The following is a 21,820-nucleotide window of genomic DNA, read 5'->3' on the forward strand; positions in this document are numbered from 1 at the left end:
ATTCACTAGTCCAACTTGCTCTTAAAAACGGAAAGGGAGGAACTTTGCTTCACACAGATGGGGAGCCTGTTCCTGAGAATGGAAATTCTCTGAGAAACATCTCTCTCTCTCCAACATGTTCTATTTACGTTGCAAGCAAACTTAAGATCTTTTAATCAAGTAGTGCTGATGCCATTTGTTTTGTGGATGTGTAAAAGGTTCATCAAAATAGGGTCCAAGGATTCACTGTATGCCAGGCAATGATCACCTCTCAGGAGTCTGTATTTTTTCAAGGAACCTTTGTGGACGCTCCAGTTGCTGCATGGGTCTGGTAAGGTAAATATTGAAGGGAACATTATACTCTATGATGGGTCTGATGAGGGCCGAGTACAATGGTATAATGACCTCTCTGGACCTCTATGCTATGCCCCTCCTTATATGTTGAGCAATGTATGATTTTATTATGACCTTGGACACATGCTGGTCGAAGGTTAGGTTACTATCTACACAAGTTCCGAGATTCCTGACTAGTTTTACTGATGGTGTACATACTCTGGGTGGTAGCCTTCCCAAAAGGTACTATAATGCATTTCTTAGCATTGAGTTTTAAACCATGGGTTTGGCACCAAGCATTTGTTTGTATCAGATGTTTCTGAAAGGTGTTCTCATCTTGGAGGGATTCAATGACTGCTCCCAGTTTACAATCATCTGTGAACTTAGTCAGCCAAATGCCTTTAACATTGGCTTTGACATCTGAGAAGTAGATGCCAAAGAGGAGTTGGCCCAGCACAGAGTTGCTGGGAACTCCACTCGTGACTGGCCTCTTTGTGGAGGTAGGCACACCAATTCTAATCGCCAGGGTCCTATCAGTGAGTCAGCTAGGTACCAGCATGTTATAAAGGGGTTTATACCTAGTCTAATAGGTCTGCCAACAATGAACGAATGGGGTACTGTATCAAATGCTTTATCTAGATCTAGGTAGGCAGTATGCACCACTTTTCCCTCATCGATTGCCTTAGCAAACTTTTCAAAGAAGTCAGCAAGGTACTCTTGTTTCACATGTATGGGAAGTCTATTCCAGAGACAGGGCAGACTCTGGGAGACAAACCTGTCTCTCCAACAGGTTTTGTTGATGTCACATATTAAATTCAGGCCTTTCAAGCAGGTAATGCATGAAGAGTTAGATTTGCAGATATATGAGCATCTCTAGTCAGGCAGAGTCTGAGATTACCTCGTAGGCGAGACACAGATCACCCCTGAGCAAACTGTACGATACCGAGTAGAGTGATAGTGATTTCAGCCTGTCCGCATAAGACAGGTGTTGGAGCCCATGGATTCTCTTTGTGAGGAATTTCTGTGGCCTTTCCAGTTCGTGCAGATGTTTGGAGAGGTAAATACCAAACGGGGCGTTATACTCAATTATTGGTCTAAGGAGGGAGAAGTATAGAGTTGTAATAACTTCCTTTATTCTGGATGCATTTCCTTTACTTATGAGATGAACCAAGTAAAAGGTACCTTCACTTATGAGATGAACCAAGTAAAACACTTTTCTGACCACTCCCGCTATGTGATGGTGGAATAGGAGATTGCTGTCAACCTGAGTACTCAGGTCTCTCACTACAGGTTGTGTATTTAGGGGGGTTGCCGTTGATGTCGTAATCAGTAGGGGCTGTGTTTTTGTCGAATGGTATGATGATACATTTTCTTTTGCATTTAACTTGAGGCCATGATTTTGGCACCAGTCATTAGTTGCTGTGAGACCCTCCAGCAGTATGTTAACCATTCGGGGAGTCAATGACAGCACCCAACTTACAGTCTGCAAACTTGGTCAACCACAGGCATTCTGTCTTTGCCTGGACCTCTGAGAAGTAGATGCCAAACAATAGGGGTCCCAGGACAGATCCCTGGGGAACTCCACTAGTGACAGGTCTGCTACTGGAGGTGGAGGCACCTATTTTGACCTTGTGGGTTTTTTCAGTGAGCCAGTTGGCCACCCCACCTAATAAGATAGTGACGTACGCCAAGTTGTGTTAGCTTTTCGATGATGCCTGAGTGGGGGATCATGTCAGAGGCCTTGGCCAAGTCAAGATAAGCCGTATGTACTGACTTTCCCTCATCCAGGGCCTTGGTGACAGTCTCAAAGAAGTCAACTAGGTTCAACAGGCAAGATCTGCCCTTGATGAATCTGAAGAGGGTGGGGTCAAGTGCTTAGGAGACTGCCTATGTCCTTGTTTATGAGATCCATAATAATATGCTTCATGGCTTTACAGATCTGACTAGTGAAGCTAACGGGGTGATAGTTTGTCAGTAGTGGTAGCACCTTTGTGCAAGGGGATGACAATGGCAGCTCTTCAATCTGCTGGAATGAAGCCTTTGGTTGAATAGGGTGCTCAATGGCGAAGCTAGTTCTTGCTGGAGATGGTGCAGAATACAGCCTGGGATACTATCAGGTCCCATGGAAGCTGTGTTCTTTGCCATGGATAGGGCCTTTAACAGTTGAGCTACAGAGATGTGAGGTATGGGACAAGTATCGGGAATGTTGAAAGGGCTTTTGGGGGGACAGGGGGTGAAGTTTGTGCTGAATCTATCTGCTAGCAGCTTGGCTAAGTCAACAGGATCAGTGTGGCACTGTTAAGTACTAATCTGGAACAGACCTGGGCTTTGCCATGGAGGTTCTTGATGTAACTGAAGGCAGCTTTGTGGTTTCTTTTTGTTTCAGAGGCTAGTTTCGAATCATAATTGGCTTTGGAGGTTTTTACTAGTGATCTAATTTGCTTGTTGAGGCTAAGGAAGGAGTTTTTCCAATTTGGAATTTGTTCCTTTTTACCACTGAAAAACAGTTTCTTCATTTTGTTGTAAAACCAAAAGGATGTCCACTAGACAGGTTTGTGTTTCCTTGATGGGCAGGTTTTAACTCTGTTGGGTATGGCTGAGTCCATGCAGTTGTACAGGTGCTTGTACAGTGCACTGGCATACTATTTTGCATAGTTGTCTGCAGCATTGGGGGGGGAGTGAAGCTACTAATACCCTCTCTAAGGAGGCTGTAGTCAGCTTCTGAGAAGTTTTTTTAGCCTGATTATGGCGGGGGGTTGTGTGGGCATGAAACTTCGAATGAGGCAGATCGATGATCTGATCTCACCAGGGAAGAACATACTGTGGGAGTGGTGCAGTGGTCAACCATGTTGGTGAGAACCAAGTCCAAAATGTTACCTCCTACTGTGGGGGATGAGATGAGCTGGTCTAGTGCATTAGAATTGATGAAGTCAAGGAATCATTGGATGACTGCATTATTGCAGGAATAGTTTACCCAGTCTATGGTGGAGTAGTTGAAGTCACCAAGGATTATGGTGTTAGGGGTTACCTTGATGGAGTCAAGTAGATCTGGGTAGGAGGAGTGGGTGTCCAGAGTCATGAAGAGTGGGTCTATAGATGGCTATAACTCAGATGGGTGTCTCGCCAACTATCAGTTGCACCTGGAGTAGTTCCAGTGCATCATGCTGGCAAACCATTCTGGAGGTGTGCCTGTCCTTAACGAAGATAGATACTCCACCACCCTTAGTCTTCCCAACCTCCCACAAATTTGTGCTATAGTGCTGCTTCACAAGGTACAGGTTTATGAACCAGTCTTTCTAGGTGTTTGCTATTATACAGGGCACTGCTAACCTACATAAATGCACAAAAGTTAATGCAGCACAGAAAAAAAGAAAACTAATGAGCACTCTGGCCATTAAAATAACTACACTATGAATCTTTCTGTCTATTTTCCAATGCAGACAGACCAGGCAAACACCTCCTGCCAGAAGATGAATAAACCCAGTCTTTCTAATGTAAAAATACAGTGCTACAGTGTTAGTTTTTAGTGCATTCATAGTTAGTCTTTACACCAATAATTTAAACATATAATGTACACAAACCCACAATTACAGTTTTCTCTAAAGTTTCACAAACAAAGTTTTCATATCTTAGAAACTGTACAACCTAGACTTATACAGCAGAGCACTTTTGTCCAGCCATACTTCAGCTTTCACATAACAGAAAGACATTCCTTCATGAGTACTTGTTTATTAAGATATTTATACAAATATAAGAAATGTTGCTTAATTATACAATTATCAATATAACTAATACAGAGCAAGCTATGGTGCATACAACCAAAGTTCAAATAGCAGCTTGGTTGGCTGTAGGAGCTAGGTGGTGAAGGTATCCCCTCGTGGGGGGGGGGGGGGGGGCAGCTCTGGCTCACCACAATAGTGATATCTAGTAAGTATACTAGGTGTTACCAGGTTGAGTTTGACCCTGCAGGACTCCTGAAGTCACAGTGCACCTCACACTGGAAGCTGAGGAGAACTTGGTGTACAGAGGCATTCTTTCTCTCTAGAAAGAGCAATGGCAGAGCTCAGAGGAGCCACTGAGGGGGAAGGTTGGTTATTTCCAGGAGAAGAATGTAATAAGCCCCCCCGTGAAAGAAAACAGCAAAGTCGACCCTCTTACTACCAGCTGACTCTCAATGGGAAGCAGAGAGCTAATGGGGATTCCCGGGCAAGAATGAAGGGACTGCAGGGTTCTTGCCATTGCCTGGGAATGCCTGGGCTCCCACACCCTTGGAAAGAATGTGCTTACTGGCTGCCAGAAATGGAGCCACTGGGAGAGGCTGGGGGGTATAAATAACACAGAATATTCTCAAAATGTACAATTAACAGTGCAGACATCAAATTTTCTTTAACACCATCTAAGGTAATTGGAGGAGTTATCAAATACTAGGACAAAGACTTGGTGGTGGTGAAATGTTTACAGTCTGCAGCCAGGTAACTTACTGAATTACTAGTATATGGTGGTTGTATTAGCGGATTTCTGCTATGGTTATTTAGTCCTGATTCTTGGAGACACGAGAATGATTCTCTTCCAACCTAAACATATGTTACACTGTGCAGGTACAAATGAGTGTGTGTGTTGCTTACTGTCCATCTGTGTATGTGAGAGGGTGACCTTCAGGTTATATAGAAAATTACACAAATCATGTCAGGTTTGTCCATACTAGTTGACTGTTGCTTTGCAGTGAACAGTTGCTGCAATGTCTCAAGAATACCAACAGCAATGAAGCAGGCAACAAAAGGGAAAAAAGGCAGAATGGGCTTCCAGTTTTGCAAGCCAGGTGAGCTGAATTGCTGAGCACAAGAAAAAAACACAAACAATTTAGTCAGGAGACAAAGATATGTTGAGGTATACAGATTTAAGTATGAGCATGGGTCCTCAGGCAATCTCCAAGCCAGTGGCCTGAAGACTACTGAGACTGCAGGGGTATAGCTGAAATTAATAAGCAAACTTCCTCATACCCATGTAAAAGAGCAATGGCTAGAACAAAGGTGGAGAGGAAACTGATGACTGATGTGAGATAGTGAAGAAGGGATGGAGGGTGAGAAGGAATACTACAACAGTGATTAGCAGGACATCTACTGTTATGGTTAATTCTTACACACAAACTATGTCCTGACTGAAATCACTGTTGTAGTGTTCTTGACATATGGGCGATTCCTAGAGCTGAAAAAGAAAGGAAAGGGTGATTGACTACTGTGTTGAAGAGTTATCCAGCAGTCCGGACAGGACTGACCTAATCAAGGCTGCTATGGACCTGGAGAAAGCATCAATCTGTAGTGTTTATTAAAATAGTGTTTGGTAAAGGTGTATACAGAGGACCAAGTGACCACCTCCAAGATAAACATGGAGTCTATTCCTTTGTGGAAAAGCCCTGAGGAGGCCACTGCCTGGTGGAATGTGCCTTAGGGCAGGAATGCAAGACCTTGCCATAGTATGAGCAGCAGAAAGAGACAGCCTTAGAAACCCAGGCTGCAACAGTTTGCTTAGAGACTGTTAGGTATAGCTCCATGGTCATAAAAAATACAAACTGGTCAGTCTTTCTTACGGATTTAAGTTTGCACAGGTAAGATCTCAGTTACCTTTTAATGTCTAGAGGATGTAAGATCCTTTTCCCCCCATTCTGGAGATTGGAAAGAAGGTGGGAAGATGAATAGCCTGATTCAGGGACAGCTCGTTCACTACCTTAAGCATGGAGAATAGATTAGCCCTGAGAGAAACCGTCTTTGTGAAAAATAAAAGGGAAATGGCTACGAGAGCTTGTAACTCAGAAACTCACCTGGCAGATGTGAGAGTCAGGAGGAGAATGGTTTACGAAGTACAGAATTTTAGAGAAGTGGCAGAAGCTAGTTCAAAGGGAGGCAGAGTAAGCTTTTCTAACACAAAATTAAGATTCCAAGTGAACAGATGGGTTTCCTTGGAGGGTTAAGATGCAGGACTCTCCTGAGGAAAAGCTTGACCTCCAGCCTAGCCATAGGAGGAGGGCTAAGAGGGAGACGGGCATTAGTAGCTGTCACGTGAACTTTTATGGATGAGTAGGCCAAACCTGATTGAAGAGGTATTGGGGTACAACAGTAGGCACCTGTGTCAAGTGTGGATCTTGACTATGTTTGCAGCACCAATAAGAAAATCTTTTCCACTTAACAGTGTAAGCTTTTCTTGTACAGGGTCTCCTAGCCTGTTTGTAGGACTTGTACAACCTCTTCAGAGAAGTGATGTCTGAAGAATTAAAATCCTATCATGTACAGTGCCCGGCTGAGAGATGGAAGGTATGGGTAGAGCAGCAATCTTATTGCTGAGCTATCAGGTCTGGCTGTAGAGAAATTTTCCTGTAATTTTGGTTTGTCAAGTGAAATATTAGGGGAAACTATACTGCCTCTGTCAAAATGGAACCACTAAAAGGTATTTGGGTGCTTTCTTTTGTGTCTTGAGAAGAATTTTTAGAAGAGACAGAAGGCATAGAGGAACTTCCCTGTCCAATGGAAAAAGAAGACATCCATCCTCTTGGCTGTGAGACAAGAGGCTCTGGTGCAGAACTGAGGGAGCTGACAGAACCGATGGTTCTTTGGTGAGTCAAAGAATAGTAGTGGAGGAGTGCCACACTTCAGGATGATGTTGTGGAATACTGCTCTGTTCAAAGTCCACTCAAAAGGGTCCACCAGGGAGAGGCTTAAGAAGTCTGCTAGCATGTTGTTCTGAGAAGGGATGTATGTGTCTGTTAGTATGACATTCATCCATATTGCCAAGTTCTATGCCTCCTATACTAACCTACAAAGTTGGTAAGATCTGGTGCCTCCCTGTTTATGTACCAAGACTGTGGTGTTGTCTGTGTATACTTGGAGTGGTCTGGGTTTCCAAAGGTGGGCAAAAATTTGAAGAGCTTCCAGAAGAGCCCGTATTTCTTTCAGACTGACCTGTTCCTTCAGAAACTGAGATTGCCATTTCTTCTGCACTCATTGTGGTCCTTTCATGCCCCCCCCCCTCCATACCTCATCTGAGACGTCCATGTGAACCATTTAAGAGGAGGAGGGGAATCAGGGTGTCCAAGGGGTGGCAGTGCTAGCATATCACAGCTTTCAGGTACCATTGGATTTTTCTTATGTCAAGTCTGGCCATGGGGAAGCATGGTGAGATGTTTCACATATTTTTCCAGTTACTTGACTTCAGAAACATTAACATAACCATAGAAGTAATGCATATGTTTATATATAAACATAACGGTTAATATCTCATGAAAAAATATGGTACATATGCAGTGTCAGTGTCAATTTAGTTCAGTGATATTTGACCTTTCTTCTCATGACGCATATAAACTGTGTTTTCATTAGCTGACTATATTTAGGTACTTTTTTAATCAGACCCCCACAACACACACCTATCTACCCACCATGAAGAAATAAACAAAACTTATTTCAAAAAAATTATTTTTTCACAGCTTGGATACATAATTAAATGACTGCTGCACTTTTGCATTTAACCTGATTCTGTACAATGCCTAAAAGTTAATGTTTTAAATGACACAGATTTTTCAGACTTGCTTGGATTTCACTGAGCAGGCTGCATCATTTTCAAGAAGCCTACTCTCCCCCAATGAAAAATGTTGCACCATGAGACAGATGCCTATGAATGGAAGACTTCAAATAGAGTTTACCGGTTGCAAAAAGTTAAAATCTATGTGGGATGCAGAATGTGCACTAATATCAGATACTGCACTCTTTGCTCCACATCATGATACAGGACTAATCACTTTTCTGGCTGATCTAGCTGGTCTCAATATAGCATAATGATCACAAGTCACTGGTGTTGCAGGAGGAAGCCAAAGGACCAACAGCATACCCTGGCATATATACCAAAGGCTGCTTACAAATCAAAATGAACATACATACTACTGTTTTGGGCTGCTAGCCTTTACAGTAGGTAAAAATAAACTCATTGTGGTAAAATCTAATGTACACTGGATAGTACTTTAATGTCACATTGTCTACGTATAGATTCTTTAAAAACAAGATGCATTTCTATTTCACTTAAAAAAAAAAAACTCACCCCAATCAAAATATGTAAGCAGGAGTCCAAATCTCCACTCTTCATTCTTCCAATGAGACTTTTCAACAGGAGATGAACAGTAAATGTCAACACATGAACCTAAGGCACCACAACACCACAAAGCAAAGGTCAAATTTATTTTAATATACACAAATGGTGTCTCTAATTCTTAAAACACTAGCATATTCAGCAGTAGGTACTTATCTGGATTACTTTTGTGAGAAACAATAAGGCATTTTAATTGCATTAGAAAACAGTTATAAATCCTGCAAGGACATAGTGAGTACATGTGCGTGCAAATGTCACAATAAGGAAAGACACGTCAAAGTGGCACAGAGATGATGAAAACCATCTCATTTATAACAGACATGAAAACTGCTACCACAAACAAAAATTAAAAACTCAAGTTCCATAGGACCAGAAGACATACCTACTGGCTTCCATAAATAATCAGGGAACACCAAACTAAACCCAGAAGAATTCCACTAAAAATGTTAGCATGTTGGATGTGTCCCTAAACTAAATCTATGACAACAGAAGGCAGTGGTACCATTTCAGAAATGGAGTATCGCATCAGATAAGATCAAAACAATTTCAAACCAATCAGCCTGACCAGTGTTCTTTATAAAATGACAGAGAAATGAAAATGGAGTTTTTCTCTTTTTAATACAGCTTTGCTAAATCCCATTTTACATGGCAATATGAATATACACACATTTGTAGAAAAGAAATCAAACCATAAATTGTTACTCTCTTGCAAAATACATACACATTTTCTTTTTTAATAATTCCCATTTATCTCAGCAGTACATAAATTGCTTAATTTCTGCCTTTCCTTAAATTTCACTCTTCCTCCTGAACATTATTCTGCATTGTTCCCACACATGCTATTTATTTTTACAAACTTTGTTTCTTCCCTTTTCTAAAGATCTCACCTCCAGTTTATCTCATTTACGATACTGAATACTTCAGTTATAGTTGGTATAGATTTTGATTTCAATTTATCAACAATTGCTTTTTTTGACAGCCAACAGCAGTAAACATAGTAAGGTCTTACTATGTCAAAGGAATTCAGAACCTATATCCTTAGCTCCTAAGAAACATTTTCTTAGTAACAACAGTACAGTTGTGTATACTTACTATAATATATAGATGTTTGAGTGTCTTCGTTGTTGCAGTAATAACACTTGGGATTCTCCTGCCTTAGAAAGCCCTTGGGCCAGCCCAAATACCATAGATCTTCTCCCTAATTCACCGCAGACAGCCTCCAGTCCAATGTCAAGGCATCAGCGGATAAACTGTCATTGGATAGTGCCATTTCTTCAAGTCTTTCATGTCCCCTAGGTTGGATCTCTACTTTCCTTGCCCTGACAAGGAAAAAAACCTGCCCAAACTGCCCCAGTAGGGAGAGAACCCAGGGGTTTAGAGGGAAAATTGCGAGGGAGGGAGCCTAAGAGGGAGTAGGAAATGGTTACCCACCCCCAACTGTACCATATTCATCGTGCTTCACTGTCGTAATTACATTTGAAGGATTCCCAAAGCTAAAGACAGGGTGTGGGTGGCAAAGAGAAAGTTATGGTGGGGAAACAAGTAGTTGCAGAACTGCAGTGATGAAGCCAGCTCTAGCCCTAGAAACAGAGGACAGGTTTTAATTTTTGGAGGTGTGTATAGAGGACCACGTGACACTTCCCTGAGAAGAGTAGCAGTGGAATATGTTCCGATGTGGTCAGGCACCTTCTTGCCATGATATTTGCAACAATTCAACAGAGTTAGATATACAGTTAGAATTTGTCTACATGGTGGTAGTTGGTTGCAAAGGCTAGGAATAATTGGTCTAATTTTCTGAAGTCCTTAGTTTTGTACATATAAAACCTGAGCTGCCTAGGTACATCTAGGGAATGAAGGTTTCTGTTTCTTTGGTCTGTGGGATCAGGGAAGAATGCTAGTAAATGCATAGCCTGCTTTAGACACACTTCAGTGACCACTTTACGGAAAAAGGAGGGGTTGGTTCTCAGGGAAAAAAATATGCTTGTGAAACTTGAAAAAGGGTTCAGTATGAGTCTGGAGCTCTGAAATTCTTCTGACTCAAGAGAAAGCCATTAAGGAGGTGGTTTTGCTCTTTTTTAATTTCTCCAAATCTTTTGGGTTTCTAATACCATGACGGGAATGGACCTCATTCCTAAGTCAAAGTATGACTAAAGTTCATGAAATTAGTATTGTTTCAATCTTTGATGTCAGCCAGACGTGCTCTTCGCAGCACCCGTAATGTGCCCAGTAATGACTCCTGTGATTCGTACGGAGTTACATGTATTGGTAACATATCTAAATACGTTTGTAGATTATTTTTTTATAAGACCCATTGCTCCTACTACTATTGGAACTGTCTGGGTATCTTTCTTCTACACTGCTCTCGTTTCTGCCTGCAAATCCTGATATTTTATGACTTTGTGTCTCTCTGTATGCAAGACACTGTAGTCACTGGCTGTACCGATTTCAATCATCAATGCTACTTCTGTCTTCTTTTCATGGACCACTATATCAGATTTTCTCGCATATATCTTTTGAACTGGTGGTAATAGGTGATCCCATGTGATGTACACCATCATTTTCTATGATGCTCTGTGGCTCATGTTTCCAGTGTTTTTCAGCTACTTCAATATTATAATGTTTGCACAATCCATAGTTCAACAGTCTTGCCACATTATTGTGTGTTTTAGTATACAGTCCTTCTACCATTAGTATATCAAAACCAGCAACAAGGTGTGCGACTGTTTCTAATTCTGTTTTTATAAAACCTACATTTGTCTGTTTTTCCCACATGTTCAATGGACTTTGTGAACCAACATGTACACAAGCCCACGGTCTTAAGGTGCCAATATTAACCTTTCATCTTTTGGTTTGAAGTCGTCTCTCCTTAACCATTCCTGCATTCAATCCTGATCAACATGAGGTTCTTCCAGGAGTTTTCTACATTTGCAACTATATTTATGCATTTTCCACATTTCTGGCCTTCTCATCTCATCCTTACCATATATTCTTTTTGCTTTTTGGCACATTCAGTTGCTACCTGATTTTTTATCTACTTCTGGATTGGTTTCTATTCCTGCTTGACACTGATAAGCTTTTGCTAGACTAAGAAGGGAAGTAATCTTAGATTTATTCTCTTCTTTCAAAACTTTCACTATGTTTGGGTCTTGTGAGGTCAGAAGATATATATGTATGCAGTCCCAAGACTGCAGATCTATACATGTAATCAATTTCAAGAAGGCCCGTACCTCCATTGGAACGGGGAATACATAATCTTGGTATGCAGTGATTTTTCTAAAACATTTGGTGAGCACAAAGCATCCTCCTTGTTTTCATGTCTAATCTGTCCAACACCTTCTGGGGCGAGTCAATCACTCCAAAACTGTAAGTTAGGGCAGAAAGTGAAAATTGGTTTATAGCTTGAATTTTGTTCCTACATGTCAATGCTGTTTTCAGGATTAATTTAAGTCTTCTAAAATATTCCTTACCAAATTTTATTTGCACTTGTTCAAGTTTTAATGTTGATCCTTTATCAGTTCCCAAAAATGTATACACTCCCGCTTGCTCAAGTTCTTTTATATTATATTTCTTGTCCCAAACTGATGTTTTATCACTTAATTTCTCCAAGTCTTTTGGGTTTCTATTACCATGACGAGAATGGACCCCATTCCAAAGACAAAGTGCAATTAAATTTCATGAAATTAGCATTGTTTCAATCTTTGATGTCAGCCAGAAGTACTCTTCGCAGCACCCGTAATATGCCCAGTAATGACTCCTCCTGCAATTCGTATGGAGTTGCATGTATTGGTAATATATCTAAATACGACTGTAGATTCTTTTTTATAACACCCATTGCTGCTACTACTACTATTAGAACTGTTGAGTATCTTTCTTCCACACTGTTCTCTTTTCTGCCTGCAAATCCTGATGACTTTGTGTCTTTCTGTTCACAAGACACTGTAGTCACTGGTTGTACCAATTTCAGTGGTCAGTGCTACTTTTGTCTTCTTTTCATGGACCACTATATCTGGTTTTCTTGCATCTATCTTTTGAACTGTTGGTAATGGATGATCCCATGTGATGTAGACTTCATAATTTTCTATGATGCTTTGTGGCTCATGCTTCCAGTGTTTTTCAGCTACTTCACTACCATAATATTTACACAATCCCCAGTGCAATACTCTTTTTATTTTTATTTATTTATTTATTGACATTTGTTAACCGGGTTTGTCCAACTGGGCTTGTGGCCCATTTTCAGTGGAGACCCGAGGAGAAAAGCTCCAGTAATACATTTTAAAACAAGTACAATTTTAAACAATATTGATATAATAGCAGTTATAGCAAAACGATTCACATATGTTGGGATACATGCATAAAGTTAAAGTTGCATTAAAAAGAAGCTAAGTAACAATTTTACATTGATATAGTTCAATAGGTTAACAATAAACATTTTTTGTTTGTATAAAATTATGCAAATGCATAGTAGACACATTGGAGAGAGAGGTGTAATGAGGTACTAAGTATGGTCCTTTTGAGGGTACATAAAGGGAAGAAAGACTAGGTAGGGTCATGGCAAGGGCAGGTTCTGGAATTGAGAAAATAAGCTTTTAGTTCATTTTTAAAGTGTGAAGTGTGGGAGATTGAACGTAAGTCAAGGGGAAGTTTGTTCCAAGCATGGACAAGGGAGTGTTTGTAGATCAGTTTGCCTACTGACTTTTTGGGTGGTAGATATCAAGTAATTGTTGGTTAGAAGTACGGAGGTCCGGGATGGGATGTAGATGGAGACTAAGGAAGATAGAGATGGACAGATGGAGGGTTTATAAAGAAAAGAGTGTAGCATATGAAATTGATAAGATAGCAGAAACTGGGGAGGTTCAAGCCATTGAAGAGAGTTTAAAGAAATGCAGTGGTGTGAGTTGTATGGGGAGTTAGTAATGAATCTGGCTATTTTATGGTAAATCTGTTGCAGTTTGCTTAGAGTGGAGGCCTGGATATTGGTAAGAACTGGGGCGGCGTATAAGAGGGAAGGGAGGAGTGCCTGGCGCAGGGTAAGTCTAGATTCAGGGGTTAGGAATTTTTTGTTCCGATATAGCAGACCTAGTTTCTGGTTTGTTTGTTTTATACATTGGAGTATGTGTAGGTTGAACTTGAGTTCATCATCGATAATGACCCCTAGGAGTTTTGTGTGGGTGTCAGGTTGGATATTTGTATTGTTAGAAGATGTAATACAAAAGAAGGTTTTGTGATGAGAAAGAGAACGGGGAAGAAAAAGTAGGAGTTTGGTCTTTTTGGGATTTAGGATCAATAGGTTGTGAGACAGCCATTGCTCAGTGGATAGTAGGGCCTGTTGGGTCAGGGAGTGTAGTTCAGGAATGTTATTTGAGATGGATATAAGTGTGGAGTCGTCGGCATACTGAATAAGAGAGGATTCTTTGCATGAGGTGTAAAGATCATTGGTGAAGATGTTAAACAAAAGGGGTCCCAAGATGGAGCCTTGGGGAACACCAGTCGAGATGGAAAGGAAAGGTGAAGAGGATGAGAGCCATTTGACAGATTGTTCCCTGCCAGATAGGTAACTATTAAACAAGGCAAGTGCAGAGGGGGATAGGTGGAGATTTGTGAGTTTGGATAGTAGTAGAGGATGAGAGACAGTATCGAAGGCTTTGGAGAGATCTAGGAAGAGACAGGAAATGAGTTTATTGTTGTCTAGGGCCTCTGCAATGATATGAGTGAAGGAGAGGAGGGTAGTGCTGTGGTGAGGACAAAATCCATGTTGGGTAAGTAAGTGGTGTGTGAGGAGGTGATTGAGAAGCTGTGAGTGAATACATTTTTCTAATATCTTGGAGAGGGGGGACAGAATGGCAATAGGTCGGTAGTTTGAGGGGTCAGTGGAGTTTCCACCTTTATGAAGAGGGATAGTGAAGAAAGATTTCCAAAGGGTGGGGACAGTTGATTCCAGAATAGATCGATTAATTAGTATAGATACAGGATAGGCAATTGAGTCAGCAGCAAGTTTGAGGAATGTAGGAGATAGATTGTCAGTGGAAGGAGAGCAAGGTTTTAGCTTGAGTAGTAGAGATTTGATGTAAGTAATGGGAACTGGCTCAAAAGAAAACAAAGTTGTGTTAGTGGGACTTGGAGAGGTGGGTGTCAAAGTAGAGTTTGGCTTAGAGGTTACCAGATTTTGGATGGAAGAGATAAAGTATTTATTCAGGAGGGTAGCTGTTTCCTGAGAGAGTTAAGGTATGGGGAGGGATTAGAGGGCTTTCCATAATAGAGGATGTTGTTGACAGTTGAACAAAATTTTTGAGGACTGGATTTGTTGTTAAGCTGAGCAGAGCTATAGTATAACTTTTTGTCATTAGTTGTATGTTTTTTTGCAAGGTTCCTCAGTTGCCTGTATTTTTGAAGAAAAGGTGGTTGTTTAGTTTTAGTCCAGGTTTTCTAAGCATGATCTCTTTGTTTCATAAGGGACCTAGTCTCTTTGGAGAGCCAGGGAGCATGGTTTGATTTTACTCTGATCTTCCTGGAGGGAGCTAAGGAGTTTAGAGTATTCATGAAGATGCTCTTGAAAGTGCTTACAGCATCGTTTAGGGGGAGGTGTTTTAGAATGGACCAATCTATGTTGTGGAGAATGGAGTTAAATTGGGATGAATTGAAAGTCGATAGTTTTCGACAGTCTTTAATAAGGTGGGGTTTAGGAATATGGGAGTAGTGTCTTAAGGTGGTGGTAGGGAGATGATCACTGAGGGAGTCAGGTAAGGTTGTGGGATTGTGGTATTGGTGGGGGGAATTGGTAAGGATCCAGTCTATGATGGAGCTGGAAGAGGAATTTTTATGGAAGCGAGTGTGAGATGTTATAAGTTGGTGGAAGCCGTGTAGGTGGATACTGAGTTGGGGGGAGTCAGTTGTGAGTTTGGACCAATCAATGTTGACATCACCAAGGATAAGTGTCCCATATGGTATGTTGTGGGAGAACCAGGATAGGATGTTTTCAAGAATGGGCAGATTGTTACCAGGAGGAAGGTAGATAGAGGCAATTGCAAGTTTTTTGTGGGGATTCAGATGGCAGTTAAAGATGATGATTTCAGCTGGGAGGAAATCAGGAATTGGGGAAGGGTATGGTGAGAGGTTAAGAATGTTTGAGTAGAGGATGGCCACGCCACCACCTTTTTTTACAGGTCTATCAGATCGGAAGATATTATAACCTGGTGGGAGTATTTCACTATTTGAGATGTGTGGCTTGAGCCAGGTTTCAGGTAGGGAGAGGATGTGAGTGGTATTGAGAGCTATCCATGAGTGCAGCTCAGTGACGTTATTTGCTAGACTCTGAATATTCAATGAGTAAATAGTTAAGTATTTGGATGGAGATGATTGTAGTGACTGAGGTTGGTGACTGTTAAAGGAGTAAGATGGGGGCAGTGTAGAGGTAGTTTTGGGGAGAGAAGAGGGACCAGGGTTGGGATGGATATCTCCAGAACAAAGTAGGTTTTTAGTGAGGAGAGAGTGTATAGTAGATGCTAGATGGAGTTTGTATAGTTTTGACTTAGCTTTGTGGGAAGGTGTAAAAACCTGTATTATAGATAGTTTATATAGACTTGAGATAGAGGTAGTAAAGAGATTAGGGGAGATAGTAAAAGATGAAGTAGTTAGACATATGTTGTATGAGTGAGAAGTTGGTGAACATATGAGTGGGTCAGAGAGATTGGAGTGGTAAGAGGTGGAGATAAGAGAGAATAAGGAGTAGTGTTTTGCCACATTACTATGCCTTTCAGTATACAGTCCTTCTGCCATTAGTATGTCACAACCAGCAACAAGGTGTACGACTGTTTCCAGTTCAGTTTTACAAAACCTACATTTGTCTGTTTCTCCCACAAGTTCAATGGGCTTTGTAAACCAACGTGTGCCACAATATTAGCCTTTCATCTTTTGGTTTGAATTCACCTCTCCTTAACCATTCCTGCATTTGATTTTTATCCTGATCAACATGAGGTTCTTCCAAAAATTTTCTATACATGCAACTATATTTATGCATTTTCCACATTTCTTGCCTTCTTATCTGATCCTTTAACTTACATTCTTTCTTTTTTTTTTTTAGCACATTCAGTTGCCTGATTTTTATCTACTTCTTGTCTAGCTGGTTATCAGTTCTAACACCATGCAGTGTTTCAAGACAGCATGGGATACAGGTCATGGTTAAAGCAGGCTGGTTGCAGTTGAATAAGGACCAGCTATTAATCTGTGTGCGCCTTGGCAGCCTATGTCCTTTTATCTATTAGTTCTGTTTATATGTTAATACTTCCTGCTTGACGTTGATATGATCCTGCTGGACTAACAAGGGAAGTCATCTTAGATTTATTTTCATGTTTCAAAACTTTCACTATGTTTGGGTCCTGTGAGATCAGCAGATATGTGTGCAGTCCCATAACGGCAGATCTATACATGTATTCAATTTCAAGGAGGCCCAAACCTCCTTCAGAATGTGGAATAATATATAATCTTGGTATGCACTGATTTTTACATTTTTCTCTTTTTGGAAGAGCAAATTTGTTTATAGCTTGAATTCTGTTCCTAGATGTTTTCATGATTAATTTAAGTCTTCTAAAATGTTCCTTACTAAGTTTTATTCACATTTGTTTATGTTTTAGTGTTGATCCTTCAATTCCCAAACATTTATACACTCTCTCTTGCTCACGTTCTTTTATATTATCTTTTTTTCCCAAACTGATGTTTTCTTGGTGCTGCAATTTTCCTACTTTGAAAGTTGCGTTTGCGCACTTATCAACACCAAATGACATTCTTGTATCATCTGAAAAAGTTTTGACTACTTGCAGTTGTGTTTTCAGTTCCTCATCTGGTGAGCTATACAGTTTTAAATCGTTGACAAAGAGAAGATAAGAAGTCTTTACACTTTGTTGTTTTCTAGGAGCCCAATTACAGCCATGGCCTAATCTGTTAAGTAGACAGCTTAATGGGATAAGGGCAAGACAGAATAGCAGAGGTGACAGAGTCACCCTGGAATATCCCCCTTTGGATTTTTATCCCTGGAATAACAATTTGTCTTTCATAATGGCGTAATTGAAAAGTGGTCTTCCACTGTAATGTAGTTGATCAGTGTAGGATGTATCTTACACATTTTAAGCACTGTTTTATCCATGAATGTGGGATACTATCAAATGCTTTTCTGTAGTCAATCCATGCCATACTTAGATTCTTCCCCTTTTTACAGTTCTCTAGTATGACTTTATTTAGCAACAGATGATTCTTTCTTCCATATGACTTTGTTTTATTGCCCTTTTGTTTTATTGCCATGACTGAGTTTTATTCTAAATGACTATAAACTGTAGGCATCAATTCAGGTGTACAGTTTATATGTAGTTGGAAGGCAAGTTATTGGTCTATAATTTTTAGGGTAGCCTGCAGGTTCACGCAAGTAGGAGCATTGTTTTTCCATTTGTTAGCCATGTTGGTGTCTGTTTTGGGGTATGCATATAAATAGTTCTTCTCATGGCTAAATCTTCATGCAAAGATGCTAATACTTTAAACCAGAAGTTAGGTACTACATCTGGGCCTGGTGTTTTCCATTTAGAAGCTTTTCTTAACTTTGTTTCAATCTCTCTGGCTGTTACTTCATCACATTTCATATCCTGTACCTTTCAACTTTTTATACTTTCTTTTACTTCTTCTATTCATTTAGCATCTTTGTTATGTTCCACAGGATCTTCATAAATACTTCTCCAAAATGTATCCATTTCTTCTTTTTTGGGTGGTCTTTCAATTCCATTTACCTTGTTTCCCAATTATCTATAAAAGTTTTGGGATTATCAATAAATTGCTTATTTTGTACTTTTCCTTTATACTTAACTGTGTATCTTGAATTTTTTTTTGCCTGTGCTGATATTTTTGTTTATTATTTGCGATAGTGCATGATAAATCCTTATCTGATGTTTTCCATATGGTAATGGTAAATCTGATGTCTGAAGAGGGTACAGGTTCAAAATGAACTAATGTGTCTTTTGCCCAGCACAAAATATATGTCCCAAGATGGGAAGGGGTCCTCTTAGGAGGTCTTAATTAGATAATGCCCTTAAGAAATTGTTTTACTGTGCATTGAAAAAAGAGAGGGGTCTGCACAGGCCAGCAGGTAGGGAGGCGGATACAGCTGAGGCACGAATAAGAAAGTCCCTTAGAGAAAAGCTCCATCAGGTAAGAATCAATAAGTGAAATGTTAGCTTGTAATGTTTGCTATCCCTTGGACTGGTGCCAGTGAAAGAATCTTTTTCCATTTTGAGATGTATGACTTCCTTACACTGGGTCTTCTGTGCTCTTTAAGGAGGACTAAAATGTCTTTGCTAAACAGCTGGCTGGAGGGAATAAGGATCCTATCATCCACCCTGCCAACATGAGTGTTGTGTGACTGGGGTATATTAGAATATCCATCTCCAAAGCCAGGAGCCCATATTTCCTGTTTGGACATCCTGAGAATCATGGGAAACCACTGCTGCCTGGGCCAGAAAGGTGCTACTAGGATAATCCTTGGGTCTTCTCTGATTTTCATAACTACCCTAGTGATAATGGATATGGGAGGGAAGGGACACAGAAACATACCTGTCCATGGGAAGGAGAAAACATCTGCCCTCCAGGCCATACAGTTCGAGTTCCTTGAACAAAATTTGCTGATGTGCCTGATTTCATCTGAAGCATAAAGGTCTGCCTCTTGCACACTCCACTTCTTTGTGAGTTTTCTGAATTCAGACTTTGTGAAGTTCTGACACTGACCTGCTTAAGTGGTCTGCAAGGCTGTTGTCAATCCCCAGGAGGTACTGAGCTATATAGTATCATTCCCTGTGCCATCTCCCAAGCTTACATGTCCAAAATGCAAAGGGTGTAGGAGTGAGTAACCCCCCTGCTGTTGACATACCACATTACTGTGGTGTTGTCAGTCCTTAACAAGAGAGAATCTGGAGTCCAGTTTTGTTTTAAAGCTACAGGGCCAACGTAGACTATCATCATTTCCTTTAGATCAGTAAGGCCATTTAAGAAGGCGCTGTCCTGCCTTGCACTTATGTTATCTGTTTATAACTTTGTAACTTCTGCAATAAATGATAATGGTCTGGAGATTTTCTCCTGGGGTCTCCACTGAAAATGGGTGCCTGGCTCAAATGGACTAACCCAGTTAACAAATGTCAATAAATAAATGATCTGTGTTTGTGCCCTGAAAGCCAGATCTGAGGCGATCATTTTGTTTGCAGGCATCTATCCACCACAACAGCTCTTTCTTGAGGCAAGGGAAAAGTGTTGATGTGAAGTCCAGAGGGTGTTGGTGCTGACATCACATACTTTTCAGGTACCACTTTATTTTCCTTATGTATAGGTTTGCTAAGGTTACAAATAAGAATATAGAAGGCCCAGTCCCAATGTTCCTGGCAGTGACAGATTCCTCCAGAATCAAAAATTGTTTCCTCCTGGGGGAGAAAGGCCAATGGTTTGCTGACATCCAACAAAGTCCCTTAGAAACACTAAGCTGTTAGAGGGTAGGAGATCAGATTTCTCATAACGGAGGGTGAATCCAATGTGCGAGAGGCATGGTGTGGTTATATGGAGAGAGGAATAGAGTTCCTTTACTATATTTACCTCCATGAAGATGATGTCCAAAAAGGGTAGGATCTGCATGCCCTTGGGCCTACAAAAGACAATTACTGGAGCCAGACATTTTGTGAAAACTCTGGGAGTAGTAGACAAGCCAAAGAGCAATGCACAGAACCAGTACTGGATCTCACCTGCCTTGAAGTGCGATATCTCCTCTGCTCCTTTACTATAGGAATATGAAGGTAGGCATATTTTAAGTCTGAGATGACCATAATTGTCTCTGGATCGATCATGGGAAGGAGTTTTTGTAAAGTTAACATCTTGAACTTTGGGACCAACAGGAATTTGTTTACAGAGGTCTAACTTTGTTTGGACAGATGTGTTATAATGATCCTTCAAGCCAAGAGATCATGATGAACCTAAGTCTCTATTATCTGCACATTTGGAATGGGAGGGATGCCTGAAAATCTTGACAGTGAGGCAACTGTATTTTGTACCCAGTCCTGATGACGTCTATAACACACTTGTCCTGAATGATAGTTTGCCACTGATGAAGGAAAAGGAATTTTCAGGCTGCCAGGTGGGATTTGGAGGCAGAGTATCAGGTGTGTCATGGCTTCTCCCTGCTGAGTCACTGGGATGGGCCTGTGTCTGTGGTCTGCTTACCACTTTCTTTACTGCTTAACCCTTCAGGTTTTCCTGTTTTTGGCATTTGATGGGGAAGCAGAACAGGGCCAGGACTTGGTAGTATAGTTTCTACTGAAGCTGGTAAATGGGACGTGCAGAAAGTCTAACAGTTTGCAAAATTTAGCCATCCAGTCCAGTCTCTTAAAGACACTGAGAGATGGGTATAAACAGAAAATCCTTATTTAGGTGGGCAATAAGGATTTCACTTTTGACAAGGTCAAGGTAAGACTGCTTCATAAGTAAACCATGTCTTCGGATAACCGGCCTTGATGCAACATCTGGGTGTGATACTTCTATATTATAAAATCCATACTGTATTTTAGCAATGTGGGGACCAGTTCTAGCAACTCTTTTTTTAGTCGAGCTCTGTCCTGTATCCCCTTCCATTTTCTGTTTATCTGGTCCTGAGGGACTCTTGGGATTTAACCATATAAACTTCTTTCTCACGGCCAGGGTAGCAGCGGTATAAACTTTTTTATCCCCAAATTTGTCTAGACGTCTACTCTTAGTATGCAACAAAATCCAGGAGGATTATGATTATGGATTTTTTTTGGAAGTGTTTGCATAAGTATTTTTATACCCCAAAAATACATCAAATAATTTTTCCTCAAGAAGACAGAAAATGTTAGTGGTGTGATGGGGAAGAAACGGGTAACTGGGAACACACTTTTTGGGAGTGTAATAAGTTGGCAGACTTTCAACATTCCAACATAATACTCTGTAAAGAAATAAGGGGGGAGCAGACAGCTATATCTAAGGAAACAAGTCTTTTGAGCTGGGATACAGGATCTGAACTGCCTAGCCATAGTAATGCTTAAGATTAATTCTTTTCTCTGCCAAAAAAGCAATTACTAGAAAATGGAAATCAAAATCTAAACCAACTGTATTTGAATTACTGAATAATGTAAAAGAGATAAAAGAACTGTAAGTGGAATCTTTAGAAAAGGGATGGAACAGTTTACATACAAATAAATGGAATTTGTGGTAAGTATATCTGCAGAATAATTTTCAGGAGGACTGAGGTTTAAGGGAAGGCAGGAACTGAGCAATTTAAATAATGTTGGACTGAATAACAGCTGTTATAAAGGAAGAAAACCTACACGTAATGAATGCAAATGAAACA

General features: G+C 40.5%; 1 protein-coding gene across 1 annotated transcript in view; it reads right to left on the bottom strand.

The window, feature by feature from the left end:
- The window catches only part of UTP20 (UTP20 small subunit processome component), a gene marked incomplete in the record, with an annotated part of 2,478,305 nt that overhangs the window by 420,947 nt on the left and 2,035,538 nt on the right, over positions 1-21,820 (bottom strand). Inside the window, 1 exon segment of the mRNA XM_044087776.1 lies at positions 8,395-8,493. Within this exon segment, the coding sequence (XP_043943711.1) occupies positions 8,395-8,493 (99 nt within the window).

The sequence above is a fragment of the Protopterus annectens genome, chromosome 11.part0 (assembly GCF_019279795.1).
Source record: "Protopterus annectens isolate FY-2018-M chromosome 11.part0, PAN1.0, whole genome shotgun sequence".
NCBI classification, from domain to species: domain Eukaryota; kingdom Metazoa; phylum Chordata; order Ceratodontiformes; family Protopteridae; genus Protopterus; species Protopterus annectens.